A 23,766-nucleotide genomic window follows, 5' to 3' on the forward strand; every position below is an offset into this window, starting at 1 on the left:
GGCGAGCCTTTAAAAATGTGTGTGTGTGTGTGTGTGTGTGTGTGTGTGTATATATCTATTTTTTTTACAGTCTATGGTGTATATATATATATATATATATATATATATATATATATATATATATATATATATATATATCATAAACATATCTAAGTATGAGCCCTTGATTTTACAATAAGAGTCCTTTTGATTGTATTGTTATACTCTTGATTATTAATACTAATAATAATAATATTATTATTATTATTATAAAAACAAAATACACAGTTTTGAAATGTATGTGATATTTTCAGAGAACTGTGCAATGCCTCGACCAGCTTTCATGTCCTGTCAGTTTTCTATTTACAATATAATTTGTTTCAGCTTTTTTGAAAGATCATCAATCACCGTATAAAAATACAATGTACAGCATTTTGTACAACATGTACAACATTTAATTAAATATCGGCTGATCATTTTTCTTTTTTTCTTTCCAGTATTTCAGTATTGCCGGTGCGTCGAGAAGGCTAGCAGAAGAGACCTCTCAGATTCTGTTTCTTCTAGCGCGATGAAAGTGCCACCGTGGCCTTAAAACGACAAACCTACATTATTCTCTCACTGTAGATGGGCTTGATTTTCTTCACCTACGTTACAGTGTGTGTTGACATGTAAACACACACTATCGCGTTATCGGTATATATGTAGTCCAGTGTGTTTTAGTGTAAGTGTTCAATCTGGATCACCGCAGAAGGAGTAGCAAAGGAGGGAAGAGAGAGGAGATCTCCAGAAAACTCCTCCTGTCCAAAAACAACATGTTCTCCAAATTTACCTCCATCCTGCAGCACGCCGTCGAGGCGGTGAGTGCTTTTAAAACTATCTGACCACATTTAAATGACTGCTTGACTATGTAAATGAGAAATGGGAACGTGAGAGTCGATCAGTGTTGATGTGCTGAAGGCCTGTTAGCTAACAGCTAACGTTAACATCTTATGTAGTAAATAACACATGACAGACAAAACCTCTGAAACGGTTTTAACAATCTCCCCATGCGTGTTTAAGGGTGTGAATATGCTCGATTGTGGTTTTATTGCGTTTTTATTATTGGTCTGGCCATTTTAAGCCTTTGTTTGTTGTGTATTTTAGCAGCTGTGCTAATTCTTGCGCAATTCGTGGATTGTTCGGTTAAAGGTCTTCATGTAACGTTACGCGAGCCTCTCGGGATTTTAATCAATGTAAAGTAATAGTTATCACATTTTAGGAGAGATATTGCCTGTATAATGCGAAATGTACATTAGGTGAATCCGTGATAGCCAGTTAGCATGCTAGCGGCTCATTTGCAGGATGTAAACAAAACGGCTGTTACTAGGACACGCGTACGAATCCAAACTAATGTGCGATTGACTTTACATTTTTACATAGTAGTATCTAAAAGCATGTGTGTGTATATATAATAAAATAATATTAAGACAATTGTACATTAGTTTTGATACGCCTGTCATAGTGACAGCCGTTTTGTTTACAGTCATATATAACTTGCATGCATTCAGTTGCATTAATGTAACGTTACATAAAAAGCATTTAAACACTTAATAATAATTGTGAATGTGAATATTATTTTTTTAATGTCATTCAATACATTAAATTATCAAATTAAAATAATGACATTATGACTATTGAATTGGCACTTATTTAAAAGTAGGATAGCACAAACCCTCTTTACATGCAACATTTTTAACTAAAAAGTTTTAAACAATAAATATATTCACAATTCTTTTTGGTCAATATTGAAATCTCAATTATTTAACACAATTGTTGGTGGGCAATATGTTCAAAGTCTCAGTTCATTGAAATGTCACAATTATCGATACTAAAGCAAAAAATAATACTAGGTTATCTAATGTAAGAAAAAGGTCAGACAAGTAAGCAAAGCAATGGAAGAGTGTTGTTTGACTATCATTAATGACTACAACAGGTTTATTAGGCGGCTGTCACTTTAAGAGCTAATGCACATATCTATTATACAGTTACACATGGGTTTATCTTTCTTTGTTAGCAGAGGACAGTTTATTTTTGTTTTTAACTTAAGTGTCCAAATACTTTTGGATTGTAATGTGTTACATACATGCATTATGTTGCTGTTAAGTGCATGATTCTGATAGTAGGAACTAGGCATTTTATGTTTATAAAAGTTCGTTTTATTTTTCAGCTTGCGCCATCACTCCCATTGCAAGAGGACTTTGTCTATCATTGGAAGGCTATCACACATTATTACATAGAAACCTCAGGTAAGAGATCACCTGCAGTGATAGTCAATCTCGCTTGTTGTGCTTTATTGCCAAAGAACCATACGTCATCTTCTGTTCATGTTTTTGTAGATGACAAAGCCCCAGTGACAGACACCAACATTCCCTCCCATCTGGAGCAGATGCTGGATATCCTGACCCAGGAGGAGAGGGAGAGAGAGTCAGGAGAGACGGGACCCTGTATGGAGTATCTTCTCCACCACAAGATCCTGGAGACGCTCTTCACACTGGGCAAAGCAGATGTCAGTGTTTAGTGCTTTTCACTGGTTTCTGTCAATTGCGTAATCAAAGTTTTAAAGTATGACGCGTACATTTTAGGAATGTTATTCGAATGTTTTTATGTTTAGAATATGGCTCTGTTTCAAAACTTTCGTAGGCAGCATCTTAACTCAAATTAAATCTCAGCGACAGATTTGTAATGCTCACACACTCAACAGTTTGTTTCAGGAAAGTTTACCATACCCTTAACATAATTATGCCGAACTTTTAGAACTGCCTATGTGCTTATAATGCCTAAAATTGCTGCCTATGCAGCCAGTTCACTAGATGTGGGAAGAAAGCAAAGAGTAAAAAATGATGTGTGGCCAGTAGAGACCTGCTCATTTACTGTGAGTCACGTTTAGTATGAGAGACTGTACTGTATATATAATGATTAATGTATATTAATGCACAACCATTCAGAAGTTTGGGTTGATTCACTTTTCTTTCTTTTTTTGTTGAAAGGAAGACATTATTACTTTTATTCAACAAGGATGCATTAAATTATTCAAAAGTGACAGTAAAGACACTTATTATGTTTCAAAAGATTAATATTCATAAGAAATATTTCAATTGCAGCAAATCATCATATTAGAATGATTTCTGAAGGATCATGTGACTGAAGACTAGTAATGATGCTTTGCATCACAGAAATAAATTACAGGAATAAAACATTCAATTTAATTTAAATATTATTACTATTTCACAATTGTACGGAAGAGGATTAGGGCCAGGCAATAATAAAAAAATAAAACCATCTCGAGATTAAAGTCATTATAATGCGAGATTAAACTCGTTAAGTTTCGAGAAAAAAAGTCGAAATACAATCTTGAGAATAAACTCATTAAATATCGAGAATAAAGTCGTTGTGTTTCGAGAAAAAAACTCGTTAAATTTCGAGAAAAAAAGTCGAAATACAATCTCGAGAATAAACTCATTAAATAGCGAGAATAAAGTCGTTGTGTTTCTAGAAAAAAACTCGTTAAATTTCGAGAAAAAAAGTCGAAGTAATTGTGAGAATAAACTCCCTACTGATAGAGGACATGGCAGAGTTAGATCCCTTAGTCAATCTATATATACTTTTGACTTTCTTGCAGTAACAAAGAATAGAACATGATCTAGGTCGGCTAGGTGTTTTTAGAAGAAAAAATCAGTCCAATTTGCGCGATGTACTCGCTTTTGTCCAACATGAAATTCATCGAGGTTTCCCAGGATACCATAAAACGCATTATTTGTTGATGCTCAAGGTGTGGAATTACGACGAAGGAGACGCTTGAGAAGACGCCACTTGCGCTGGCCCAAATGCACTCTGGCATATGGACAGCTATGATAAATTAAAACCGTACAGCATTGCAATTAGCTGTATATGGTTACAGTCGTTACATTCTGTGGATGGAGGCGTACACAACCAACAACGATTAATAATGCGTCTTGTGGTTTCCTGGGAAACCACGAAACCTCGATGCGGTTGATATCAGTATGCAATGAACACTGATCGAATGCGTTATTCTCTACATTTCATTTCGACTTTTTTTCTCGAAACACAATGACTTTATTCTCGAAATTTAATGAGTTTATTCTCGAAATTTAATGAGTTTATTCTCAAGATTGTATTTCGAGTTTTTTTCTCGAAATGTAACAAGTTTTTTCTCGCAACACAACGACTTAATTCTCGATATTTAATGAGTTTATTCTCGAGATTGTATTTCGACTTTTTTTCTCGAAATTTAACAAGTTTTTTCTCGAAACACAACGACTTTATTCTCGATATTTAATGAGTTTATTCTCAAGATTGTATTTCGACTTTTTTTCTCGAAATTTAACGAGTTTAATCTCGCATTATAATGACTTTAATCTCGAGATGGTTTTATTTTTTTATTATTGCCTGGCCCTAATCCTCTTCCGTACAATTGTACTGTTGACGCAAGAAACTTCCTTCAGACATTAAAAAAGAGCCCAAACTTTTGAACGGTAGTGTAAGTTAAACTATTATTATTTTAATACCTGTGATTCATTGATTTTGATCAATGTATCAGTAAAGCAAGGGTTTTCTTTCTGCTCTTCCTTAGTGCCCTCCTGGAATGAAACAGCAGGTTTTGAGTTTCTACACCAAACTGTTGGGTCGAATTCGGCAACCACTCTTGCCTCACATCAACGTGCACAGACCTGTACAGGTGATCAGAATTACTGTCTTCACACTTTAAACATAGAAACATCCCTTCAATCTTTAACCGACCATCCATGATGTATCCTCAGAAACTGGTCCGCCTTTGCGGGGAGGTTCTAGCTGCTCCTACAGAGAACGAAGAGATCCAGTTTCTGTGTACCGTCTGTGCCAAACTTAAGCAGGACCCATACCTCGTCAACTTCTTCCTGGAAGTGAGTGTTGAGGGATGTGTGTAGTAGTTTAACCTTTCAAGATGGGATCCGTCTGTGTAGGCAGCATATAGACGCGCTTCCGACACGCATGGCTATATCTAACATTTGAATTTCTCAATGTGTTTCTGCAGAATAAGAATAAAAAGTTGGATGCTGCTAAAGGTGGTGGAGCTGATTTGGTGAAAGATCCATCTTCTCCAGATACAGGACAGAATCAAAACCAAAATCCCAGTCTGGTCACATCCGCACAGGAAGGTGCAGCAGGTCAAGCCACAAGCCCAGGGGAAGCAAGTCCGTCCTCAGTCCACACTACACTGCCAAACAACGACAACTACAACCTAGTCAGCTCCCTGCTTAACCTCACTAAGAGTCCAGTAAGTCTCTAAACTCGCCATCCTGATGAATTTGATTGTATGCGTGTGTTAACTGATCTTTTCTCTTTCTCAGGATGGGCGTATCGTGGTGAAGGCATGTGAAGGTCTCATGCTGATAGTCAGTTTGCCTGAGCCAGCTGCGGCCCAATGCCTCACAGAGAACACTGAGCTCAGTCAACTCCTCACGGACCGGCTGGCGCAGTTCTACCGGGCCCTTCCCCAGTCCATGGACCCTCTAGATATTGAAACTGTGGAGTCCGTAAACTGGGGGTACATGACTATCTAATCCAGTACCTATGTTATATTGCTAACACTGCAAAAATGAATACTAAAATGAATGGAATTTTATACATTTATAAATATCGTTGTTGTCAGGCAGAAACCTCATATCTCCATATTTAATTTTTTTCATTCTTTTTTTATAATCATTACTATTGGTCACCCTTTATGTCCATCTGTGGTTTTTGCAAATATTTTACCAATGAAAATAATGAAAAAGAGCTTGGGATTAAACCTCGTAACTCCATTGATTCCTCAAACTGGCAGTCAAACCTCGTAATTCCTCCTGCCTCTATCGTGAATGAAGTGCCACAACCAGTTTGAACCGTCTCTGCTTTTTTTTATATATATATATATAAACTGAGCTGTAAGTTGGAGGACTTACAGATGCACTCACTACCTCAGATGTGGCCATTCTAACGATGAACAAAACACGGATGTCAGTTTAGGTATTAAATAATATTATGGCATGACGCATTCAAGTGATATATAAAGCTGCAATATTAACCTTTGCAACATTATTTAAAAAAATAAAGCTTTTTTTTTATTTTTTTAAGTAGCGGTTGTGGACATACAAGGTTTCCTCCTGACAGTGACTTATATTATTTTATTTATTTTTTTAATTGTCATTTATTTCTTGTCACTGGTTTCTAAATTCCAGTATTTTTTGTTACTACACTACTACTACTATTACAACTGGATTCCATGTATAATATAATATTATACATCATATTTTAACTTAATACAAAAAGTTGTTTATTTTCTATATTTTTATACATTTCATTTAAATAAAAAAACATCTCTGTAATATTGAATGTGATAATAATGATGAATTTTTATTACCAGTAAAATCATCACAAATATATTGTGAACATTCGCTCTATTGCCCAGATATACGTGAAACTGTTTTGAATGTTTATTGAGAGTGTGTGTTTTTGTAGGCTGGATGCGTATAATCTAAAGGAGGATGCTGCTGCTTTTGTGGGCAAACGTGCTCTTATTTCCTTCCTGTCATGGCTGGACTATTGTGATCAGCTTATCAAAGAGGCTCAGAAGGTAAAGACAATTTAATAAAAAACCAGAAGATGGGTAAATACTGAATCATGCTCAAAATCTGTCTACAAATTGCAAGAAAATATATAAATACATAAACATTTTTGTCCATATCAGATTGGCAGTTTCATAAACAGGATGAAAATTCTCATATTGAGGTGTGTGTTTGGTAAAATGTTTGGTTTTGCTCTGTAACGTTAGACGGCTGCTGCAGTTCTGGCCCGGACCGTGAGAGAACGGTTCTTTGTTAGTATAATGGAGCCTCAGCTGATGCAAACGTAAGTATTTAAGCTATCTCGGGAGTCGGGTTTGTTTGCAGTCTTACAGACTTTGAAATTGCACCTAGACCCCAAAGCTATGTATTGAACAGAACAAATTAGTTTTCTTTCTCACGCTTTCTCGTTCTTTTCATTTTTGTCTCATTCCAGCTCAGAGGTTGGAATTCTGACTTCCACAGCCCTGTTAAACAGGATCATCAGACAGGTGACGTCAGAAGCACTACTTCAGGAGACCATTTACTTTCTGTTGGGAGAGGGAACGGGGCCAGAGACACTTGCTGGCATTACCCAGCATCCCCTGAGACACAGACTCATAGAACATTGTGACCACTTGTCAGATGAGGTAACCCTGGCTACCATGACTCGATGCATTTCATCCTTCTTTGACCAGATGATCTAAAAGTTTTGTGAGCTCCTAAAGGCAGGGTCAAACATTAACATACAACATAATATGTATGTATTGTTATTATTAAATTAGATGTATATTCAATATAGCTGTTATTTATTTTAGGGATGCACAATATATCGGCCACCGTATCGATATTGGCTGGCATATGTTCATTTATAATGTTTCCGTTATCGGCCTAATAAGAAAATGTGTCCGATATATTAAAGCCAATAAACAATGGATTATTTCCTTCAGCTGAGACTCTTCAGATGCGCACTGTTCATCATGATGGTTTTGAACTGCTTGAAATAAGATTGGAATCACTTCAAAAAAGGAAAATACAGTTTAAAATACAAAAACATGTGCTGTCATATAGACGATATAAAATGATAATGAGAACATTATAATTATGTGCTTGGGACATGGCTTTTAATAGTGAGACTTTTGTTTTTGTAATTAGCTCTCAAAAATGATATAAAACATTTGGATTTAGATTTATCGGCCAATATATCGGTTATCGGCTTTCAAATATAAAGAATTATCGGTTATCAGTATCTGCCAAAATTTCCATATCAGTGCATCCTTAATTTATTTATTGAATGGTTAGAATGCCTCTTCAATTTTAAATCATGTTTTATACCTTTGGATTTTTAAAATGGTGGTTTCCAGAAATGCAAAAATCATGGAAAGTTGTAAAATCTTACAAAGTAACTGAACATTAAAATTTCTATAGTGAAGTCTTGCAAATGTTTGTTCAAAAAGTATGAGAAATATATTATAGAGGTTTAGAGCTGATGAAAAAGTTGGGAACCCCTGATCTAGCAAAGCCTCTGTGGTTCCATATGTTAATTGTACCGTGATCTACATTTAAAATTAAAAGATGAGTGTCAGCACTATTAATTAAAACGAGAAGTCGTACACAGTCATTGGATGTCAATGCATTCTAGATTTACTGCAGCAATTCTTAAGGTATGTTATGTTCATGAAGTTCTGGTTCTGTGTCTGGTTCTAGATAAGCATCATGACTCTACGGCTCTTTGAGCATCTGCTGCAGAAACCGTGTCAGCACATTTTGCAGAACCTGGTGCTGCGCTGCTTGGAAGAGCGCAACTACATGGAGAACAAACAGCCGGAGGAACGAGAGGAGCGCGAGCACATGGAGAACGGCCAACCACATGACGCCGTGTAAGAGCTGCTGTCTCCACTGCTGCTAAACTTCCAGATCATTCTGATCAATCATGCTTCTAGAACATGCATGATCATAAATGCACTGCAATTTGTGAATGAATAAAACTTAAATGCAAGTCAACCAAAGTTTTTAAATGTGTTTGGATTGGTTGCTGTATAATGATACTAATTAATTAGTAATTAAAGGTAAAGTGTGATTTATTTTTTATTTATTTTTTTATACTCAATATGCAGAAAACATAATTTAGGGTGACTTTCCCTGAAAAAGTGAAACACTGTGGCAATAAAAAAAAATTGCTCTGTTTGTTTTAGCTTACAGTGCAACATTTTCACAACCAATGCATTGAGTTTAGGACAGCACTAACTGTTTGGCGATCAATGGCAGGAGAGTGGGGAAACCTGTTTGACAACAGACACATTATGACACACACCACCTTTAAAAAAATGCCTCATACAACATAATTTCATTCCTTTGTTAAACAAATGGACACACATTAATATCATTAAACTGATTCAGATATTGTGCTGAATCACAAAGTGCGGAGGAATGTTGCTTATTGCACTTATAAAACACTGACAACAGCAAGACAATGTTCAATAAATAGTTCCATATATTCTTAATAAGAATCTGAATAAACAATTCTGCACCAAATAATATTGGTTGTTTGCCTCGCATTAATGAGGCATTTTAAGTAATGGGTCTGAGTAATCAAAAATGTGCCAGGCATAAATCCATAATCACTCATTCTAATAAATGGGACTATATAATGGTGGTGTTGCACTACAGTAGTTATACATATTTGTTCCTTTAAAAAAATCGAGCTGTAGTGATGCTTTATACTACAGTTCCTTGTTTTTTTGTTCTTGGGTCATCTCTTGTAAATCTTCAGAGATCATAGCAGATATTTCTGAGATGTAGTATACGTGTAATGGTCTAATTACATTGATTTGTATTGTTTCCCCAGAGATCTGGAAGAAGACCCGCTGTTCTCAGATCTTTCACCTGATAACAGACTATCTAGCCCTGATTGGTTAAGCTGCTCTCCGCCACCAAGCACAGAACATGCAAAGCCTGATGGGAAGACGGAGGTTCACAAAATAGTTAACAGGTACCACAGGATACCCTCTGTTGTGATATCCCAGATTTATAATTTTGTGATAAATATTCACTTTCCATATAATAATTCTGTGTTCTCCCGCTGTAGTTTCCTGTGTTTGGTGCCTGATGAGGCAAAATCATCCAATCAGGTTGAGGGCACAGGCTATGACACCTACTTGAGAGATGCACACAGACAGGTAAGGAAGAAATCAAATAAATTGAACAAAATGTGGTGAATATTCAATATATTCCATATCTTTAGTTGATAGATGCATTATGATAAAATTAAGTACATATACATTTATTTAATTTCATAACCCAAACACTTTTGAAGTGACACTGGTGTTGCAAATACAGCATATATTTGTATTATTTATGATTTTAATTTTTTTGAGGTGTGTATATATTTTGTTTTATTCGAAACAAAATATATACAAGCTTTATTGGATTTATTTGACAGTTTACAGACGTTGTATTTGATTCCTGTGATTGTATTTGATATTTGATTTCCTCTTATGATTGATGTATTTGTTTTTATTGGATGGGATATTCCAATTGATATTTGATTGTAATTTTTTTATTGTGTAAAGAACTTTGTCTGAAAGGTGCTATATAAATAAGGTTTATTTTTAAATAAATAAAATAATTTTCAAATTGGCAAAAAGTGCATTACACTTGTTATAAGATTTACAATAATAAAATATATATATATATATATATATATATATATATATATATATATATATATAAATATAAATAAATATAGCTGCAAGCAGCGATTACGGGCCCAAGCCGGTGGCACCGCCACCCTGGTGCCTTTAGTTACACTAAAGGCACCGGGCTGGCGCTGCCACCGGCTTGGGCCCTCCATCGCTGCTTGCAGCTATATTTATTTATATTTATATATATATATATATATATATATATATATATATATATATATATATATAAAAAGCCGCCACCCCGTTGCCTTTCGGGTTCCTGTGCACGACGGGCAATAACGTAACCCCGCTTTGACTGTCGAGAAGAAGTCTGCTTTAGAGCTTGCATCAGTGTGAGTCTTTCTGCTCCCCTCCAAACACACACAGAAAAGGGGGGGGGGCTGTCTGTGTGTGTGCCCTCCCTCCCTCCCTCCCCACACACACACACACACACACACACACACACACACACACACACACACACACACACACACACACACACACACACACACACACACACACACACACACACACACACACACACACACACACACACACACACACACACACACACAGAGAATGGCAGGGGGAACTGTCAGAGAGAGACAAAACCACATTCAAACCAAAATATCTGACTTCCTGTTGGTCGGAGCTTATGACTGTAAATGAGAAAGTTGTCCGGATCGATAAGCACAATATAGAGACCGAGTTTTGTGACTGTAGGTAAAAATAACCCACCCACTTTAGTCAAAAGTATCTTGAAAGTAACACACTTCCTGCTGCCAGTTGGTGGCGCTATAACTTTGACTCACAATAGTCACATCCATGTGATCGCCCTCTTACAACAAACACACTGCTGAAGTTTCATCAAGATCAATAAATGTATGAAGACGTTATAACACATTGTGTTTTTCTTTTCTCGCCATAACTTCGTTTCCTCGCCACGGCCAAACCGTTCGAGATATCAAAAATCCGTCCGCAATTTAGCGTCCTCAATGTCTTGACTTCATGCTGACCGAGTTTGGTGGTGATAGGATAATTTTTCTTGGAGGAGTATATCAAATTCCAGGGGCATGCATTTTCATACAGCCCATGATAGCCGACTTCCTGTTGGACTGGCGTAAAACTTAGAGCACGAAAGTTGTTCGGCCCGATGAGATCTATATGTGTACCGAGTTTCATATTATTACATGCAAACGTGTTTGATATATGGACCAAGTTTTTCGGACCACGTTCAAGGGGGCGCTGTTGAGCTCCCCTGCCACGCCCGGGTACCAGCTTCAGCCCAGCCCTGATGGTCGCAGGTTCTGACCTGTGTGCAAAGTTTCAAGAGTTTTCGAGCACGTTAAGGGCCCCAAAAGTGCCCGAGAAGTCCCACACAGCAGAGAAAGGGTTAAAATAAAGCCCCCCTCCTCTCTCACACACACAGACACTGAGAGAGACTGGCAAAATTCCCATCAAATCACATTCAAACCAAAATATCTGACTTCCTGTTGGTCGGAGCTAATGACTGTAAATTAGAAAGTTGTCCGGCTCGGGGAGATAAATATAAATACCGATTTTTGTTACTGTAGGTAAAACTAATACCCCATTTTTGACTAAAGGTGGCGCTACTGAGCCCCTTACCACGCCCGTTTCTGAAACTTCACACATGCCTAGTACCTAATAAATCTGATATGCATGTTGAGTTTCATGCAATTTGAAGCATGTTAAGAGCCTCAAATGCACCCAAAAAGAATATAAAAGTTTAAAGCGTTGCCATGGCAACAGTATTTAAGATATCAATAATTCTTTCACTGGTCTACATCTGCCGTGTGTTTACATTATACACATAAAGTTTGAAGCAAATCGGGTAAAAATAAGAGGGTGAATTCAAAGCATTTTGAAAGTGACACACTTCCTGCTGCCAGTTGGTGGCGCTATAACTTTGACTCACAATAGTCACATCCATGTGATCGGCCTCTTACAACGAACACACTGCTGAAGTTTCATCAAGATCAATTAATGTATGAGGATGTTATAACACACTTCCTGTTTCCAATATTCGCCATAAATTCGTTTCCTCGCCACGGCCAAACCGTTCGAGATATCAAAAATCCCCTCGCAATTTATCATCCTCCATGTCTTGACTTCATGCACACCGAGTTTCGTGGTGATTGTTTGAATCGTCTAGGAGGAGTATTTTAAATTCCATTGCATGTGTTTTTTAAACTACGCCAAATAGCCGACTTCCTGTTGGGCTGGGGTAAAAAGTCAGAGCACGAAGGATATATGAACCGATGAGATCTATAAGTGTACCGAGTTTCATATTATTACACGCAAGCGTGTTTGATTTATGGACCAAGTTTTCGGACCGCGTTCCAGGGGGCGCTGTCGAGCCCCCCTGCCACGCCCGGGTACCAGCTTCAGTCTGGCTCTAATGGCCGCGGGTTCTGACATTTGTGCAAAGTTTCAAGAGTTTTTGAGCACGTTAAGGCCCCCAAAAGTGCCCAAAAGGTAGTAATATAATAATAAATATAGCTGCAAGCAGCGATTACGGGCCCAAGCCGGTGGCACCGCCACCCTGGTGCCTTTAGTTACACTATAGGCACCGGGCTGGCGCTGCCACCGGCTTGGGCCCTCCATCGCTGCTTGCAGCTATATTTATTTATATATATATATATATATATATATATATATATATATATATATAAAAAGCCGCCACCCCGTTGCCTTTCGGGTTTCTGTGCACGACGGGCAATACCGTAACCCCGCTTTGACTGTCGAGAAGAAGTCTGCTTTAGAGCTTGTATCAGTGTGAGTCTTTCTGCTCCCCTACAAACACACACAGAAAAGGGGGGGGGGGCTGTCTGTGTGTGTGCCCTCCCTCCTCCCCCCCCCCCCCCCCTCCTCCTCCAGTATCTCACTGGACTAACACACACACACACACACACACAGAGAGAGAATGGCAGGGGGAACTCTGTCAGAGAGAGACAAAACCACATTCAAACCAAAATATCTGACTTCCTGTTGGTCGGAGCTAATGACTGTAAATGAGAAAGATGTCCGGATCGATAAGCACAATATACAGACCGAGTTTTGTGACTGTAGGTAAAAATAACCCCCCCACTTTAGTCAAAAGTATCTTGAAAGTAACACACTTCCTGCTGGCAGTTGGTGGCGCTATAACTTTGACTCACAATAGCCACATCCATGTGATCGCCCTCTTACAACAAACACACTGCTGAAGTTTCATCAAGATCAATAAATGTATGAAGACGTTATAACACATTGTGTTTTTCTTTTCTCGCCATAACTTTGTTTCCTCGCCACGGCCAAACCGTTCGAGATATCAAAAATCCGTCCGCAATTTAGCGTCCTCAATGTCTTTACTTCATGCTGACTGAGTTTGGTGGCGATAGGATAATTTTTCTTGGAGGAGTATATCAAATTCCAGGGGCATGCGTTTTCATACAACCCATAATAGCCGACTTCCTGTTGGACTGGCGTAAAACTTAGAGCACGAAAGTTGTTCGGCCCGATGATATCTAAATGTGTACCGAGTTTCATATTATTACATGCAAACGTGTTTGATATATGGACCAAGTTTTTCGGACCACGTTCAAGGGGGCGCTGTTGAGCTCCCCTGCCACGCCCGGGTACCAGCTTCAGTCCGGCTCTAATGGCCGCAGGTTCTGACCTGTGTGCAAAGTTTCAAGAGTTTTCGAGCACGTTAAGGGCCCCAAAAGTGCCCGAGAAGTCCCACACAGCAGAGAAAGGGTTAAAATAAAGCCCCCCTCCTCTCTCACACACACAGACACTGAGAGAGACTGGCAAAATTCCCATCAAATCACATTCAAACCAAAATATCTGACTTCCTGTTGGTCGGAGCTAATGACTGTAAATTAGAAAGTTGTCCGGCTCGGGGAGATAAATATAAATACAGATTTTTGTTACTGTAGGTAAAACTAATACCCCATTTTTGACTAAAGGTGGCGCTACTGAGCCCCTTACCACGCCCGTTTCTGAAACTTCACACATGCCTAGTACCTAATAAATCTGATATGCATGTTGAGTTTCATGCAATTTGAAGCATGTTAAGAGCCTCAAATGCACCCAAAAAGAATATTAAAGTTTGATGCGTTGCCATGGCAACAGTATTTAAGATATCAATAATCCTTTCACAGGTCTACATCTGCCGTGTGTTTACATTATACAGATGAAGTTTGAAGCAAATCGGGTAAAAATAAGAGGGTGATTTCAAAGCATTTTGAAAGTGACACACTTCCTGCTGCCAGTTGGTGGCGCTATAACTTTGACTCACAATAGTCACATCCATGTGATCGGCCTCTTACAACAAACACACTGCTGAAGTTTCATCAAGATCAGTTAATGTATGAGGATGTTATAACACACTTCCTGTTTCCAATATTCGCCATAAATTTGTTTCCTCGCCACGGCCAAACCGTTCGAGATATCAAAAATCCCCTCGCAATTTAGCATCCTCCATGTCTTGACTTCATGCACACCGAGTTTCGTGGTCATCCGATGAATTCTCTAGGACAAGTGTTTCAAATGCCAGAACATGCGTTTCCATCCAGCCCATAATAACCGACTTCCTGTTGGACTGGCGTAAAACTTAGAGCACGAAAGTTGTTCGGCCCGATGAGATCTATATGTGTACCGAGTTTCATATTATTACATGCAAGCGTGTTTGAGATATGGACATGTTTTTGAATCCCATTCCAGGGGGCGCTGGCGAGCCCCCCTGCCACGCCCGGGTCCCAGCTTCAGTCGGGCCCTGATGGCCGCAGGTTCTGACATTTGTGCAAAGTTTCAAGAGTTTTTGAGCACGTTAAGGCCCCCAAAAGTGCCCAAAAGGTAGTAAAATAATAATAATAATAATAATAATAAATAATAATCCGAAGAAAAACAATAGGGCCTTCGCCTTTTCAAGGCTTGGGCCCTAATAAAGAAGAATAATCCGGAGGAAAACAATAGGGCCTTCGCCTTTTCAAGGCTTGGGCCCTAATTATAGAATAAAATGTGTAACACTGAGTCTCTATGGCCCTATAAAAATTGCTCTATTTATTTGAGCATGCAGTACAACATGCTAACATTGACTCAAGCATTGGAGTGATTATCATCATGTTTGGTTGCATGTTGACAGTTTCGGGACTATTGTGGAGTTTGCCAGAAGTGGGACTGGCGCACCAGTCCAAAACCCTTTGAGAAGTGTGATCTGGACAGTCCTTTTTTCGAAGGACACTTCCTCAAAGTGTTGTTTGACAGAATGGGACGAATCCTCGATCAGGTATGTGAACTGATGTGTGATAGCTCTCAACGTGACAAAAAACACCACAAAAGTTGAACATACGACTTGCACTATAACCCAAAACTTCTACTGCTTCTACTGTATAACACTTAAATGGTGTTTTTGTCATTTTAGACATAGATAATACATTTGTAAAATGATGCATTTGCATTAAAACTATCTTTGGATGATGGATGTCCTCCTGATGTCTCTCTTTGTTTCACTGTCTCCATCCAGCCGTATGATGTAAACCTGCAGGTGACGTCTGTGTTGTCTAAGCTGTCTCTGCTGCCTCATGCTCATCTTCATGAGTTCCTGCTGGACCCGTACATTAACCTGGCGCCGGGCTGCAGGTCTCTCTTCTCAGTCATCGTCAGGGTACGTCTGCTGTTCTCCACACTGAATGATCCTAGCTCTGCAGTCTCCAAGGAGCAAACCTAGCCATTTTAATGGACATCTTCATATAGTGTGTTAGACGGCATGTGTCATTTAGTGTAGCGCTATATGACTGGCATTTTTGTTGGATAGTTTGAATGACTGGATAAGTGTTTTTTTATTTATTTATTTATTTTTTAGACACCTCAAAAACTGTTTAACCCACTGTTTGTGTTGATGGTTTGATCAGGTGGTTGGCGATCTGATGTTGCGAACTCACCGCATCCCTGAGTTCACCCCTAAACTCCTCCTGGTGAGGAAGAGACTGCTGGGACTAGAGCCAGAGGGGATGAGGTAAGGCTTGGATGTATTTATGTATGTGTATTTATTTACTCAAAAATCATGAGCAAAGATTAAATTTTCCAACATGAATGCATAAAATGCCATAGACAGAAAGTGTAAGTTAAATATATATATTTAGTATATACAGGTCTGTGCAAATTCTTAGGCACGTTAAATATTTTCACCCAAAAAAATGGCTTTAAACAAGTTATTTATATATTTTGCGGTAGTATGTCAGTAGGAATTATCAGTTTACATTTCCAAACATTCCTTTTGCCAATAATAGATATATATAATGTGTGTATATGTATATGTATATGTATATATATATATATATATATATATATATATATATATATATCATACAGTAACACTGGGTAAAAAATATTGATTTCTTGATTTTAATCTATTCTCATTTTGATGAACTGATATCTCAAGAATCTATATTTTTGGTCTTTTTTTAGTTGATTCATGAACACAAAACATTATTTTTAACCTGCCTCCAATGTCTTCAGTGTCAGTTAAGAGAGATTTTTTCCACCCTTAAGAACATTTACATGTACTTTACCTGATACTGTATATATCCAAATGAATAAATATGAAATCAAATCGAGATCTGAAATGAATCACAACACAAGCTTGTGAATTCGAAAACGAATTTTGAAATGTGTGGCAATGCCTAGCCCTATCGTGCAGCCTGATCAGAGACTTGTTTCTTTACTGTGCGTCTGTTTTTCTGTGATAAAGAGGTTCAACTTTGTCTTACAGCGTTGATCATGTGACTTTGCTCGAGGGGGTTATTGTTCTGGAGGAATTCTGCAAAGAGCTCGCGGCTATCGCTTTTGTGAAGTTCCATGCGTCCGCCTCCACTTCCCCCTGATTATCTCGGTTGTGCGCCGGACACAAACAGATGAATAAACAGACGAAAGGGGGCGGATGACACCGGAACGACAAGACTGCTGCCTGCGGCAGGACTCGCATTCAAGGATGCTTCATTCGTGTTATCTCTGGGATGTTTCCATAACTATGACTGAGCGTACTGTTTTAAAGGCACCGAAGAGGAGAATTATGACTCGTGGAACAGCCCATGTGGAAAGGAGAGAGAGGATTTTGTAGCATTCATATGTAAAGAAAATAAACTATAACTTCCGAACAAAAGAATGGTAATGCCAAAAAAATTATGTTCAAAAGTAGGGAAAAAAAAGAAATTGACTTCAATTTGATTCAAATAGTGAAATTAAATTAAATATTGAATTAATGATTATTGTTTGTCATTTACAGTATCAAAGATACTGCCATCTGTTCTCTGTTCTTTTGAGAAAAATAGTGTGAATGCAAATGTCAAAAGCAACATAAGTTAATTTGTAATGAAACATTGCAATAACTCAGGATTCAAAGTCTAGCTGTTTTTAAATAATTGGAGAACTAGACAACGAGCAACGTTTTTAAACAAATCCTCTCTTTTTCTTTTTCTTTCCGGCATTGTTTGCCGACACTTTTCTTTTAAAGCGAACCGGAAGCAATGCGGACTGGATTGATTTGAGACTGGGCACATTTTGCACTCAAACCAGTTTTCACTGGTGCATTTCCAGAGAGCTGTTCATCATGTATGTTCCCGACAGTGTTCCGAAACCATTTTAGCTGTTTAACTTGACATGTTATGTGTGTGTGCCTTGGTGCCAGCTAGACAGTAGCTGTGTCCTTCATCCTGTATCATCATGTATTTATTATTGATTTAAAAACTAGTTTTAAATGAGTAGTTCACCTAAAAACTCAAAAGATTGTTTTTGTTGCTTGAATTGGCAGAATGTTCGATCGCATAATTTTCCGTGAAGTAAATATGAATGAGGATTTACGCAAAAAGTACCATAAAAGCGGTGCATATAACTGTCTGCGGTGCAGACAGTCTAAGTTCATTTGTGTGAACTAAGAGGGAAACATTTAATTCTTAAGGGGAGAGTTCACCCAAAAAGAAAAATGCTGTCATTTACTCACCCTCAAGTTGTTCTAAATCTGTATGAATTTCTTTGTTCTGTTGAACACAAAACCTTTTTTTTCTTTTTTTTCATACTATGAAAGTCAATGGGGACCAGCAACTCTTTGGTTACTGATATTCTTCAACATATCATCTTTTGTGTTCAACAGAACAAACAAACTCATGCAGGTTTGGAGCAACTTTAGGGTGAGAATAAATAATGACAGAATATTTATTTTTGGGTGAACTAAAGTTAAAGTCAAAAGAATTTCAGTGAATGGAATTTTAAATTTCGATATGTTCTGGCACAAAGATATTGTACTTTTTTGAAAGGCTTGGAACATAAGGCGCAAGTCATATGGATCACTTTTGTAATACTGGAAAAGTGAGAAATGTAATGGTTCAGAACAACATTAGGGTGAGTAAATGATGACAAAATGTTTGTTTTTAGGTGAACAATTCCTTTTAAAACTACTTTAGAGTTTATCTGCTTCCTCATAAGGGATCTTTAAAATGATACTTTTGCAATATGTGACTGTGTAATTATACCAGCAATAGTGTTATTCATCAGGCCGCTCTTCATCTGCTCCTGCTCTTTGTAAAGGACATGCTGAGCTTAATGCACACTGTGTACATTTGGCAAAGAAGGGGCACAGCTTGAAATAGGGTTGGGTTTTTTATTTAATTTTTGGAGAGCTGATAGCCTTGGCTTCGTGGCTTGATTTAACTATCTTTACAGGGTTCAGATTTATGTATCTCAATCGTTACCTTGCATTTTTCCATCCATAATACAAGTGTATGTTTAAAGCTGCGTCACATCAAGGTTTGCATTTATTTTCAAGAATTGCACACTAGTCTATTTATCCAATTTACATGTGCATAAAAGCTAAATGTCTGTCTTTTTTATTTAATTTTCTTTAAAAACCAAAGGATGTATAGTCATATAGGAGCAGCATGTCTGTTTCAGAGAGAATGAAAAAAATCATGCTTTTTTTTTTATTCTTGATCATGCACATTTTATACCAAGTTCTGAACTGTGTATATACAAATGTACAGTTATAACAGTAGTGATGTCTGGTGTGAAATGCATGCAAGGTCATATTTGATCATATGCAGCAGAGGAAAGCATATCACCTTCCTAACCCTTTCCATTCAGGTTTTTTTCTCTCTACTTTTGCTTATTTATGGTGATATTTGTAATGCCTTATTTTAAATGCAGTATTCAGTTATAACCTCTGCAGTTCTGGTTTTGAGTTAAACGCCTCAGAAAAATTGGTCTTTGTTTTAATGGTGTCTATTTTTTTTTTTAAGTTGTAAAGCAATGTATTCCATCTGTTAAAAAAATATTCTCGGCTTTCTCCTGTAAAGTTGTCTCTCTCTAAATATGTAATTCATCTGCTTAGACCCTATCACTGTTCTGCTTGACTGATTTATTCCCATTTCTTGTACAGATGTAGCTCACATGTCAGACGTGTCAGGACATATCTTCTGTTAAATTTGAGTGTCACTGCCATGGTGTCACAATATGACACTTTTTAGAAGAACAAAGTTGTTAACCGGTTACCATTTTCGGGATGCTATGTCATGTGATCTCAGTTGCTTGATTCTGCAATCTCTGTAATGAGGTTTGCTCTGTCCTGTGGCTTACTTTAATTCATTTCACTCCGTCCCAATTAAAACATTTTGCTTTCTTCAAATATGTTCTGAATTAGTTTTGCAGTGCAGTTTATTCTGACTAAATATATATGTTTTTGGATTATTGCATATTGCTAATATTTCATTTCAGGAGATTCAGGTGAGATACGGGTCTCTTCCGGTAGAAATCTAGGCTGCATCAGAAATTGCATACTTTCTTGAGGAGGTACGTATATTGAATAGTAATTACTTGAAGTACATTCCATATAGTATGAATGTAATCTTGAAGCACTCATTATCATGTGACCTGCCAGCATCAGTTACGTCTAATCCTCTCCTGTGGCCTCATGGGATAGCAAAGTGTCCATCGTGTGCACACTTCAGAATCTCGCCTGAAGTAGTAGGTCATCCGAGTGCTTTTTTTCTTACTTTCTTAAGAGTACTGTGAATTCAGACATACTTCTTTTGTCACATACTGTTTTCTGTCTACTATAGCCTATAGTAGGAAAGTGTGATTTCGAATGCAGCCCTCATGTTTTCTGAACTCTTGTTTTACTCTGACAGTGGATGAAGTTTGTGGTGACTGAAGGAAAGAAGTTAGTGGAGCTGGTGTATTTAACTGTTACAAGATGGCAGCACCCGGTCAGTTCAAACTTTAAACTATGAATTTCACTTCTTACTGGATGGCCAGTTTATTTTCTCTTTTAAAAATCTCTAAGGCTGCTGCTGTTGACACACGGGCCAAGTTTGGGTCTTTATGCCTGCACATTTTCACTCTCAACACTATAGATTGTGTCTGTGGCCTGTTAAAATGTTTCCACCAGAAAACCCCAACCTGCCAAGAAACCTGCCAGTAGCAGTCACAACCGGTTAGTTGTATGAATGCATTCACAACCAGTGAACAGGTTAAAGTCAACATGATACAACTCACTTTTGTGATGTGACATATTGATGAGTGAGATAGCATATTCAACCCAGCCCAATGTAAATTGGTAGGCCTTTTATAACAGAATGGATTGGAGGGGTTGAAACTAAAAAAGTTTGTAGAAAAAATAATTATTATGAATGCAAACATTAATGTGCACTGATGTATTTAGTTAATTTTGATTCCATGTTGACCTTTAAACCATGTATTTGTTGTACATTTATCGTCTTAGAAAACTAGGAATAACGAAGTGAGACGTTGCTTCGTTTCATACGTTTAATGAATAAAAGGAAAACGAAAGTAAAAAATACAGCGTGAGCTTGTTCAGCAAATCGTTCACAAGATGGCCGTTGTCGAATCCACCAGCCATTCACAAACCTTCCCGTGCATCACGTGACCTTTACCATTGCTCAAGGCATCCTGGGTAATGAAGTCAATTCACAAATCAAAATGACACAGAATGTTTTAACCACATATGTATCTGTAACATGAACTGTTAATCTTAATGTTATGTATTAAATGTTAACTTACTAAATTTGAACTTATCAATATTAACCTTCGTAACTATTAGTTTAAATAGTTCCCTAACAACCTTTTCTCAACATCCTCCCCCCCATAAACCACAGTTTATATGATTTCCAAAGGATATAAAAGCTGGATGGGTCTCCGCAGAACAGTCCCTGAACTTGTGCGAACTGCACATGACCTCACAAGGCCATCACGACCTGGAAACAGTTCCTCAATTCTTCCTAGCCTCCAGCTCTGTCTTGGGGTGTTATCTTCTCCGATGAGCGCAACATCTCCGACTTTCAGCAACGAAGGTTGAGGGGTATCGCAGCGATGAGCCGACTTCAGATTCAGCAAATACTCTCTCCGCCATCTGTTCCAGATGTTGTTCATAAGTCGTTGCCTGTAACGCCACCTTCTGTTCATCTCCTCCTTGTTCGCTGTTGGATGGTTAGTCTCGGCTGCACATGGCTTAGGAGGCAAGCAGGTCAGTCTCTGACCCACCAAGAAATGAGCAGGTGTCAGTGGCTCTGGCTCATCCACATCATTATGCACATAAGTGAGCGGCCTCGAGTTTATTATGGCTTCAGCTTCAGTCAGAATGGTGCACATTTCTTCAAAGTTGAGTTTAGCTCTGCCTAGCACCTTTCTGAGAATAACTTTGACTGACCTAACCAGCCGCTCCCAGAATCCGCCCCACCAGGCTGCTCTTTCAGCGATGAACCTCCAGGTGATGCCTTTCTCTGAGAAGAACTCCCGTAGCCGTGGATCTTTAATGCCTTTCCAGAGCTCCTTCAAATCTTGATCAGCTCTCTTGAACGTCTTGGCGTTATCTGAATAAATCACCTTGCATAATCCTCTTCTTGAGATGAATCTTTTCAACGCTAACAGGAAGTTCTCTGTGGACATATCTGAGACCAGCTCTAAGTGCACTGCTCTGGTTACAGCGCAAGTAAACAGTGCTATATACGACTTTGTCATAACGTTCTGTGTCTTGACATAGAGTGGCCCTGCGAAGTCCACACCAGTGATCTCAAATGGCGGTGACTCTGTTATCCTGTCTCTTGGCAGTGGCGCGGTAATCTGCTGTCCAGCCTTTGCTTTGAATTTCTTGCAGAGTACACATCTGGACACAACCTTCTTCACTACCTGTCGTGCCCTCAAAATCCAATACTTCTCTCTTGTCTGCACTAAAGTGTCTCGTACACCTGCATGCATTATCTTCTCATGTTCATACTGCACCAACATTTCTGTGTATCGGTGATTGTTGGGCAAAATCCATGGGTGCTTTTCTCTGTAAGAGAGATCAGAATGCTGGAGCCTTCCTCCCACACTGAGCAGCTCATCCTCGTCCAGAAATGGTTTTAGCTCTCGGATTCTGGAGTCAGTGTTGGGACATTTCCCTGCTTTTAGCAGATCAATTTCAGAGCTGAAACTCTGGTTCTGAATCACCTTTATCCAGTTTTTATTTGCTTCATTCAGCTCTTCTGCCGTCAGTTCACCACTGATTTTTATGCTTGAGCGGGTGTTGGTGATAAACCTCTTTATCCAGGCTGTTACCCGGAGCACTGTCTTTAGTTTGCTGTACTTCTCCAGACCTAAAACAGGGCTTAAGAAGTCTTGGTCTTGCTTAACAAGCTGTACAGCAATCTGGTATTTGGATCTGAGTTCAGACTTTACCTCATCTTCCTGAACATCTTCCTGAGTGTTCTCTAACTGATCAGTTGACATCAGAACACAAGGACCATTCCACCACAATGTGCTCTGCTTCAGGTCCTGCACAGTTAGACCTCTGGTGGGAAGATCAGCTGGATTCATTTTTCCTTTGCAGTGAGACCATGACTGTGGATCAGTTAGAGACTGGATTTCCGTGACTCTATTTGCTACAAACTGTTTCCACTTTTGAGCAGAACCACAAATCCAATGCAGCACTATCATTGAGTCTGTCCATAGTCTGAGTTGCGTCTTGTCTAGTTGCAGTGCTTTCATGAGGGTGTTCCCCAGCCTGGCTGCTATTACAGCACCCATTAGCTCCAGGCGTGGCAGTGTCATCCTTTTGAGAGGAGCCACTCTGGACTTGGATGCAATCAGGCTTGCGGTCACTTCTCCTTCTTTTGTTTCTCCTTGAAGATAAGCGACTGCACTGTACGCCCTTTCACTCGAATCACAGAACACATGTAGCCTTAACTCTTGACCGTCCTGCCGTGGTATGTGTGTTTGATACCATCGTGGGATTGAGAGCTGATGCAGTTGAGGGAGCTCGGAGCACCACTGTTGCCATTTCTTCGTCAGATCAGGTGGCAATTTCTCGTCCCACTTGAGCCCTCTCTCCCACATCTCTTGGAACAAGCACTTAGTCCTGATGGTAAAAGGAGTCAGGAATCCTAGAGGGTCAAAAATGCGAGCAGAAGACTGCAAAACACTTCGTTTTGTGT

General features: G+C 38.6%; 2 protein-coding genes across 3 annotated transcripts in view; both read left to right on the forward strand.

The window, feature by feature from the left end:
* Positions 1-278: 278 nt before the first annotated feature.
* Positions 279-19,965, forward strand: fhip2a (FHF complex subunit HOOK interacting protein 2). Its single transcript, XM_079635635.1, has 17 exons — positions 279-836; positions 2,186-2,264; positions 2,355-2,524; positions 4,610-4,714; positions 4,797-4,919; positions 5,051-5,293; positions 5,367-5,563; positions 6,514-6,628; positions 6,827-6,903; positions 7,054-7,246; positions 8,304-8,476; positions 9,445-9,588; positions 9,685-9,775; positions 15,429-15,572; positions 15,810-15,950; positions 16,198-16,301; positions 17,058-19,965. Exons 1-17 carry the CDS (start codon positions 792-794, stop codon positions 17,167-17,169), a joined length of 2,256 nt encoding a protein of 751 aa, XP_079491761.1. The 5' UTR covers positions 279-791; the 3' UTR covers positions 17,170-19,965.
* A 242-nt stretch (positions 19,966-20,207) lies between these two features.
* The window catches only part of ablim1a (actin binding LIM protein 1a), a 56,953-nt gene continuing 53,394 nt past the window's right edge, over positions 20,208-23,766 (forward strand). For both annotated transcript variants that reach the window (XM_079635642.1, XM_079635641.1), the window contains exon 1: positions 20,208-20,541. The gene's annotated coding sequence lies outside the window, so the exon portion shown is untranslated. The remainder of the gene's footprint in view (positions 20,542-23,766) is intronic.

Source organism: Phoxinus phoxinus (assembly GCF_949152265.1).
Source record: "Phoxinus phoxinus genome assembly, chromosome: 14".
In the NCBI taxonomy this organism is placed as follows: Eukaryota; Metazoa; Chordata; class Actinopteri; order Cypriniformes; family Leuciscidae; genus Phoxinus; species Phoxinus phoxinus.